Source organism: Mustela putorius, unplaced genomic scaffold (assembly GCF_011764305.1).
Source record: "Mustela putorius furo isolate JIRA1106 unplaced genomic scaffold, ASM1176430v1.1 tig00000680_pilon_pilon_pilon, whole genome shotgun sequence".
NCBI classification, from domain to species: Eukaryota; Metazoa; Chordata; class Mammalia; order Carnivora; family Mustelidae; genus Mustela; species Mustela putorius.
The window spans coordinates 500424-509748 of record NW_025421442.1 but is presented as its reverse complement, the minus strand read 5'-3'; the positions used below and the strand labels follow the sequence as shown (position 1 = coordinate 509748).

Below are 9325 nucleotides of genomic sequence, written 5' to 3'. Positions count from 1 at the left end.
CCTGTGGCTCACACTCTAGCTTCTGGAAGATCACTGTGCGGGAGTTAATGCTAAGGAAGGCAGGACCGTAGGGGTGAGGGGAGCAGATTCACCACAGGGGTGACGAGGTCCGTGTCATCGGAAGCCCGCCTCCCTTTTCCTCCCCGGACGCAAGTACTGAGCACTTCCGGAGCATTCAAGAGAGTTTGCAGGTCAGGGCCGAGAGGCTGCTTGGGGACGCACTTCCTGGTGTTGGAGTTTGTGCTCTGTTCTCTCATTCTTCTCGCAGGTATGTATTACCTTTGAGAAACCAAACAAATCATTAGTGACACAGCTGTCTGAAATAGATTAAGTCATCAGTGACATGATCGATGTGTGTATATGCAGAGCATCACCTGTTTTGGGGTTTCCCCGAAATGGTGCATTACCCCATGCTGATGTTCACATGAAATCAACGCGGTGAGAAACGAGTCACACGTCTCCTGTAACAACGTCAGTTGTGCTCACGCTGGCCCCCTCTAGCCTGAGGCCAGGTGCCTGTGTCAAGGGTACCCCTCTGTCTTGTGGGTCTCCCCAGTGCTCCCGAAATGCGGCTATCTTGGGGGCAACCTGACCGCACACTGAGAACACTGCGATTGAAATCCAAAGCCCAGAATCTAGTCGTGGCCCTGCCCAGAAACCGCTGTCCTACCGCCACAGACTCTACTTTCTTGGACTTCGGTTTTGCCTTTATAAACGAAGGATTTGGAACAGAACCCTGTGTACGTCCCTCCCAGCGCTCATGCCCGAGGTTCTTCCTGCAGGGGCGGCAGGTTAACATCGTGCTTGATGGCCTTGGATGTGGGCTGCAGGACAGCGTCTCCGCGGCTTAGAGATGAGGGAACCGCTTTAGGGGAAGAGCGAGCCTTCAAGGGTGGCAGGTTTACACCCAGCTTAATGGTGCCACTGAACTGTAAATCACCCTGCAAATAAGGAAAGCTTAGAACAATGGTGACTAATCCAGGCCCTGAGGAAATGTGGTCACAGCCCTCTTAAACATTAGCAGACTTTCTGTGAAGCAGATGGGCTTTAGCATAAGAACAGAGTAAAGCTTCCATAACCCGCAGGAGAAGAGCGGGGAGCTCTGAGTTCCGCAGACACACTGATCCTTTCTCCGTTTCCTCCCAGGGTTTTCCAGGGAACACAAATGCCGACAGCGTGGTGCATTACCGGCTGCAGCCTCCGCTCGAAGCCAGGTTCCTGCGCTTCCTCCCCTTAGCCTGGAGCCCCAAGGGCAGGATCGGGATGAGGATGGAAGTGTACGGATGCACGTACCGTAAGTGCTGTTTAACCCTCTCCCTGCCCCAAAATCAGTGACCGAGGGACATGCTCTCGTGGCCAGGCTGAAAAGCGAGCTTGACTACTTGTTTCTAATTTTTTAGGTATGTCTTTGTGGAAAGCCTGGGTACTGCTGTCTTTAGTTACTTTAGGTGAACATAGAGGGCCCGAACTGAGCTTCGGAATCAGAGTCCCAGAAGAGAGCGGGGTACCTGTTTTAGAGTGGGCGTGTCATCCAAACAATGAGCTCCAAGTCAACCACAGCAACTCACTGTGACGGATGGTGCCGTTCTTGGGCACTGAGGTGACCCTGGTGTGGGGACATAGGGGACAGCCGGTGATCTTGTTTTCCCCATAACCCAAAATGACTCTGGGCTTCTCCCATCTTCACTGCTCAAATCCCCACTTTCCTGGACATGACCCGTTGTTTGAACATCACTTATGTGTCGTGCCTTCCCCCTTTTCCCCACTGATGAGCAGAGGGACAAAAGTCACAGCCAGTGTGAGCGTCAACACAAGCAGAAATGCATTCAGTGACGTCTGTGGGGAAATCGACTCTACCGTTGTCATTTTGATGATTTGGAATATGCTGGAATTTTTTAAATGAGCACAAAAGAAAAAAATATTAAGGAAAAATTTCTAGAAAACTGGAAAATAACCCAAAGAGTATGTTGGCTGGGAACATCGTGGGAGGCTGGGTTTTGGGTCACACTTCACTTCATACCTGAGCAGAGCATTAGCTTTACCGAAAAGTGTCAGTGAGATCTGTCACAGGTGGAATGTTTAATATGTCAGATCCTACCTAGCAGACATTTTCTCATTCAACAACCAGACCAGCCAGATGGATCTGGTATGGCCTTGAGGGAAGAACTAACTTCACCGTGGAGACATGGAGAGGTTTGCAAGAGTTATTCCATACTGGACCTAGGATTTAAAAACTCTGTCTTCCCTCCAAATTTGGTTCTCATAACTACTATATTATGCAAGTTTTTGTTTCTTTGTTCCCTCACATGCCATGTCAGAATTTATCGGATACGTGCTGTTTGCAAAGATCTGTGTTAGGGACTGGATGTAGGGGGCTCTTCTAAAATGATTGGTTTTCTTTGTCAGGATTTTATGAGAGGTCATAAAATTGTACAAAACAAATGTAAAATATTGGAACCCAATCCTGGGGCCTAGGGAGGAGCATGGCCAGTCAGTTTTCTGAGTGCAGGGCTTGCAGAGTGAGCTGGGGTCGGGAGGGGCTTCTGGAGGGAGGAAGGCACGAGTGTGCACACAGTGGCTCTGGGACTCTGGGCTTCTGTGGTCTCAGGGTGCAGGAGGGTGTGGGTGCTGTGGGGCACAGGAAACTGCTGCCAAGCAAGGATACCATTGCCCCTTTGCTGATCCCACAGGCAGGGAGACCTTCTGGAGGTGGGGCTCGCCATCCCAGAAGTGACCCCATCCTAGATTCAAGTGTCCCTTCACTTCAGCCTCAGCTCCACCATCTTCCTGAGCTCAGACGGGCTCTGCTTTTACTCCATTTCCAAACGCTGCCTCTGTGTTGGCCCCTCCACGCGACATTCAGCGGAGATGGTTTCGCGATGCTGCCTGCCCTTTCCTCCTCTTTCCACAGGCTGTCGCCTTCCCTCCTGTTGTGTCTGAGCTCCGTGAACGTGCTCACTGCGGCAAGCGGCTGGGCCACCTGAGACTCCGTTTTCTCTTTGATCCCATAAAATCAGCTTCTCCTTCCTATTACTCTGGAAACGACTTCAGGTTTACTGACTTCAAAGCAGAACAAGGTCTTTGATGGTGATTTGCTGTTAGCCTGATGTTCTTCATGAGGCGGTACCACCTCCTTGGGGGAGAGGTCAGTCCCAGGGAGATCAAAGCTTCAGGCCTGGTCCCGGGAAGGACCTGCGTGCTAAAGTCAGCAAACACGAGATGTGCGCCACAGGGGGCTCCTAGCCTAAAACTGTGGACTGATAACAGTCACAGTGACTCGCAAAACTACCCAGCGTCCATGGTTTACTAGTGGAGCTTCTGTCTTGTCTTCATTCTTACTATTAATAAGAGCAATTGTTCAAGCATAGAGCTTTGCACTTTGTTTTTGACAGTAATTGTATATGATATGATTTATAGCCCAAAGTGCTAATTATTGCCCCCCCCATTTCTAGTCTCACTGCTCTGTTGATATTGAGAACATGTCCAGATTGCTCATCTTGGCATATAATGTCTCTTGGATGCAGTTTCTCTCTCTGGTTTCACTTCTTTAAACTCCAATTACAATGGTATTTGCTGTCCCTACGAACACCAGGCATTCTTCATGGCTTCCTGGGGTGGCACACACACATTCTCTACCTGGAAAGCCCTCCCTTCCCCCAACTCCTAGACTGCACGTGGAGTGTGTGTGAGCTCTTCTTAGAGTCCCATGCCCCCTCCAGCAGCCTCGCGGAAGGGGGCGTCCAGGGCCATATTCCCCACGGACTTGTTCTAGGTTTTGTATCCCACTCTGAAAAGGTTTCCATTCGGGTGTCCTCCACTTTCTTAAATTTTCAGTAACATTTACACACTCTGATCAGTTTCACGTTGACATCCTTGATGTAGGTCTCCGTAAGCCACAGACACCGACACTGACCCCAGGTCTTCCTTCAATTCTTTCTTGACTGTTATTCTTCCTTGGGGCATCTTCTACTCCTTCTTTTCCATTTTGACCACTGTGTTCATGGTCTGTGTCTTCTCAAGTATTCTCTTGAGCTTGTACTAGTCCCATCCTGTGGTGGTATAGTGTCGTCTTGTGTTCATTCGTGTGTTGCTTGTCTGAATAAGGGAAGCACGAGAGAAGAAGGAAGGGGAGGAGAGGGAGGAAAGGAGTGCATGAGTCCTTGGGAACATGGACTATGTAGGCATAGAATGGCCAACACCATGGGGACCTACCAGTCTTCCCTGTGACACTCTGGTCCAGTGTCAAGTCAGGCATGAAAATAAAATTGGGAGTAAAACATGTAATAGGCCATTTTAAAACATTGTATTTATCTGGGGCACCTGGGGGGCTTAGTCAGTTAAGCATCCGACTCTTGATCTCAGCTCAGGTCTCTGTCTCAGGGTCATGAGTTCAAGTCTCACGTTGGGCTCCGTGCTGGGCATGGAGCCTAGTTAAAAAAAAATTAAAATATTGTGTTTATTTAAAAAGTGTACTGACTGTTACAGCAAAAAATTATAGGTTGTGTTTAGCAACCTCAAAACACTCTTGATATTTATATATTTTTATAAATATGAATATATATGTAATATAAATGCACATATAATACAAGTATCATAAAAATTTAAATGTCCATAATCAATACAAATAACCAACTCTAACATACTTTTATTTGAATAAAAACTCCAAAATAATGCATTAAATTACCTGTTAGCATCATACTTAACTTTACAAGAAGGTTCGTGAAAAATGTGTTCGTACGTAATTCAACTAATTAAATTATTGGGGTACTTGAGATGGAGATCACTTATTATGAATCAGAATGGGAACCAATAGTTTTGTTCTGCAAGAGTGCAGAACCTACATTCCAAAATGGAAAATGTGATATGATACTTCATTGAAAAATACAAAGTGTTTTTCCAATTTATACGATTTCAATTTGTAATTATTAGTTTTCTTAACTGGAGCCATATTTTGATGCTATCACCAACATGGGCATGAAGGTGAGGGAACTTCTACTTCTATAGATGGGCTGTCCCCCATCTGCACTTGGAGAGCTAGCTGCTGCAAACTCACTAAGCTAAGTCTTCTCTGTCCCACAATACGATGTTTTGGTTTAATTTTTTAAAAAATCTATTGCCTTTAAAAATGGTGTATGAGTCACACATGTTTCAAAATGTCATTTTATGTTTAGTGACGTGTCCGTTTGTTTTCAGATATTCAAATTCATTCATGAACGTTTTTAAGTGAACAACATTCTGTAGAATTAATTCTCTTTGATGAGGCCCGAAACTGAGTTTCCAGTGCACACATTCCCATTGTAAGTCATCCTTGTGACAGGGCGCACTCTTACTTATCACGTGGGCTTCACGTTTATCATGAGGGGCTTCTTGATCAACAGTATAGCCCATTGTTTGAACCGTGTTGGCTGCTTTTGGGTGCCTACCTGTAAATTGTGTGTGACACATGCCCTATGCTTGGGAAGGTCTTACCCTCTTTCTTTACCGACACTTCCCCAGAGAAGACCTCCCCCGTGCTCCACTTCCTCCTTCCTGACTGTGAGCTTTCTTGTCTCTAGTTTCCTAAGCAGACCGCAGTAAGACTAGGCTACTCCTGCTGAAATGTGTTCTTTTCATGATAGCTGAAGTGAGAAGGTGAGGGGCGCACTGTCAGCTCTGGGAAGGCCGAGCCGTGTCTGTCCTGTTGGGTTTCCCCCCAGCATCCCAGCACCTAGTGGGTGCTGCACCCATGTTAAATGAAAATGCAGCTGTACTTGGGGGAACAAATGGAAATTAAGTCAGGGCAGCGTAGGGCTAGGGAGGAAGGGAATATGGAGGAAAATGGTCTTTTAATGACAAAACTATATTTTCCAAAGCCAAATCCCTGCCAAGGCAAGTTCTGAAGCTACGGAAAATGGTCTGTATTGCTATTCCACAGGAGCCATAATATTTACCTATTTTTTGACCTCACAAATATAGATTCATGAAAAGTGACAAACGAGCTATATTGAATTATGCAACAGGCAGATCAAAAATAATTAAATTTGTGATTTGCCATCTAAAATAGGTTTTGTGTGTGTGTGTGTGTCAAGATCTTTCTTTATTCCGTTTTGATTTTTTTTTTCATAAATACAGTTCTTTCTGACTATAAAGTTGGTATTCAACTTACTCATCCTTCCAGTCCTACCGTGGTCTGACTGAATCCTCTCATTTTTATTTATTTGTTTATTCATTCATTTAATTTTTATTTTATTTATTTATTTTTATTTTTTAAATTTCTTTTCAACGTAACAATATTCATTGCTTTTGCACCACACCCAGTGCTCCATGCAATCCGTGCCCTCCCCAGTACCCACCACCTGGTTCCCCCAACCTCCCACCCCCAGCCCCTTCAAAACCCTCAGGATTTTTAATATTTAAGTAGAAGAAGGATCGCCACATGTCTTGCAGTAAGCTGGTTCTTATCATGGCCACTTGTAAGCAGCCAGGAATCCGGCTCAGCAAGCATCACTGTTTAATGGCACTGAGGGCGGGGAAGACAGGCGTCTGTAAAGGGCCAGACAGCACGATTTTAGGTCTATGGGTATCTGTGATCTCCACCACAATTGTTGTTGTTTTTTTTCTTTTTTTTTTTTTTAACGAACCTTTAAAAATTAGCTCATGGGGCCATATAGGCTACAGAGTGATGTGGGTCATTTCAGATGAAAAGAAAGCAGCCTCACATTTCAGACTTCTGAAAGCAATTCCTCATTTTTTATTATAATTTTTTATTTTTTATAAACATATATTTTTATCCCCAGGGGTACAGGTCTGTAGGAGACAAACCATAAGCAATTCCTCATTTTTATCTGTGCTGTTTTAACTCCTCTCCACTGAGCTTATGTTTGTTACCATTTAAGATTTAATGAAACCACCAAGATTACTACCAGATATATTGTTTGAAGTGGCTTTGTTTTACTCCATTGATGACATCTATAGATTACAACTCAGTCCCCTTCTAGGCTTAGGGAACCTGTCAAAACACATGTTAAATGTGCCTTGTAAGATAGAATGTGATGATTAGCTTGTGGTTGATTGTTCTAGGTACGAGTGTTAGGGATCTCACTGGAGAGGAAACAAAAACATTACAACAAAAGGATTTTCAGCCCATTCTTTTGTGTTTCTATAAATCCAATAAATTTTTCACTACTCTATTTTGCCTGAGGGGGAATGTTCCAGGAAATATAATCTAGGTTCTGTAGAGCAGTGGTTCTCATATGTAGTCACCAGACCAGCGGCATTGACATTGTCAACATTGCTAGGGGACATGTGAGAAAAGCAGACTCTCAGGTCCCACCCCAGGCCAGCAGAGTCACAGTTCTGGGATGGAGCTGGATTCTGTGCTTACCCAACACATCAGAAGACTAATATTACTCTTAAAAAGCTATAGTGGCAACAGGGAAGTTGGGGACAAACCTAATCTGATCAAAAGAAGCCTGATAGAATAATTTGTGGACCAAACAATTCTTCACTAACTGAAGAAGGGACATCATTTGAATTTGACAAAGGGATATGTTTTTATCAGATATTAATTTAACTATGCAATGGAGAATAATTGCTTATTTCCATGATTTTTAGACACACTGCTGTGTTTATATATTTTCCACCATGTATGGGAACCAGAATTAAACTCCTGAATTTTCAGAAGGTGGTTGCATGAAATAAAGGATTCCTTAGAGTTGTGAACATAAAGGGTTTACTGTAAATATTTTAGTTTGTCTGAATGAAATTCAGGTCCTAATGTACATTGGTCCCAGGCTTTTGTGAAGTTAAATAAACCCAACATTGTATCATCGGCTCAGAAGACATCAACTTCCTGTTTCTTTGGCTTCTTCTTGTACCTTCATTTATTGCACACACACATTTGAAAAAACCTCTTTTTCAAAAATTTGAGTGCAGTGTACACACAATGTTACATTAGCGTCAGGTGTACAACATGGTGATTAGACAATTTTACGGGTTGTACAATGTTCACCACAAGCGTGGCTGCCGCACATCCCCACACAACTCGATTAGAATATCATTGACTAATTTCCTAGCCACACCTTGACTTATTCATTCACTCCATGACTGGAAGCCTGAACCTGCCGCTCCAATTCACCCACTTCGCCCATCCTCCACACTGTCCCTTTGATAGCCACCAGTTTGTTCTCTGCATTTATAGGTCTGGTTCTGCTTTGTTTGTTTATTCATTTCTTTTGTTTTTAGATTCCATGTATGAGTAAAATCATATGGTTTTTGACTTTTTAAGGCACAGTAACATCTTGTCTTTTTACTTGTGAAATATGAGAAATATGAGAGATTCTTCTGTGTAGTATGAGTCCCTTTGTGCTCTTCTGTTCTGTCTGTGGTTGCTTTGACCAGTGTTCTTTTCACATTAATGATAAAATATGACTTTTTCAATAAAGAGAATGCAAGTGATCTTGATAGTGGGAGAAATAAGACTATCGGAGAGCTGAGGGACAATGGCAGCTTCATAGCCACGATGTGCCAACTTGGGGAGTGACTTCAACTGTTTTACCGATCTTTGTTGTTTACAGGATGAGAAGTGGCCAGTACACAGGCAGAAGCAATTGGGCTTAGTCAACAGAAGTATTTCTAGATGATACATGTTAGGGAAAATGTCAGAAAAGGCAAAGAGTGGATGATAGGGATCTCATCTACAGGTATCAGAGAGGATGGGCAGCACCGTTGTTTCCCTCCGCACCAAACAGACCAGAGATGTGTGTGTGTGTGTGTGTGTGTGTGTGTGTGAACTTGCTCATTTCAGTAAAGATGTATTATACTTAGATTATTTTCTAATTTCTCCCACTGTAGGATCCAAGATGGTTAACTTTGATGGGAAAAGCTCCTTGTTATATACGCTTAATCAGAAATCCATGAGTCCAGCAAAAGATGTTATTTCTTTGAAATTTAAAACCAGGCAGACTGACGGAATTCTACTCCACAGAGAAGGACAAAATGGCAAACACGTCACCCTGCAGTTAGTTAGAGGAAAGCTCATCTTATTGCTTAATTCAGGTAAAAAGTTTCTAGTGGATGCTTTCAAAAATATGCCTCTTTAGATAGAAGTATCTTTTTATGCTTAGTTTTTCACAGTTAAGTAGCTAATTTATCCTGAAAACCAGAACACTTTTGAGAAAGAAAGAAGACCCTAGAAATAATTACTTTGGAGCCAGAGGCATGAAACAGAATGGTCTGGGCAAATGGGAGCGTGGTCGCTCCACGGTTGAGGTGTACTATGGAGAACACTCATGTATCCTGAATGTACTTGACTGTAACAAGTTTTACAGGTCGATTAGTGTGTAAG

General features: G+C 43.7%; 1 protein-coding gene across 1 annotated transcript in view; it reads left to right on the top strand.

Annotated features, from left to right (window-relative positions):
* Window positions 1-566: 566 nt before the first annotated feature.
* The window catches only part of LOC101693459 (contactin-associated protein-like 3), an 87057-nt gene continuing 78298 nt past the window's right edge, over window positions 567-9325 (top strand). Inside the window, exons 1-3 of the mRNA XM_045083036.1 lie at window positions 567-740; window positions 1147-1294; window positions 8833-9036. Of these exons, the coding sequence (XP_044938971.1) occupies window positions 567-740; window positions 1147-1294; window positions 8833-9036 (526 nt within the window). The remainder of the gene's footprint in view (window positions 741-1146; window positions 1295-8832; window positions 9037-9325) is intronic.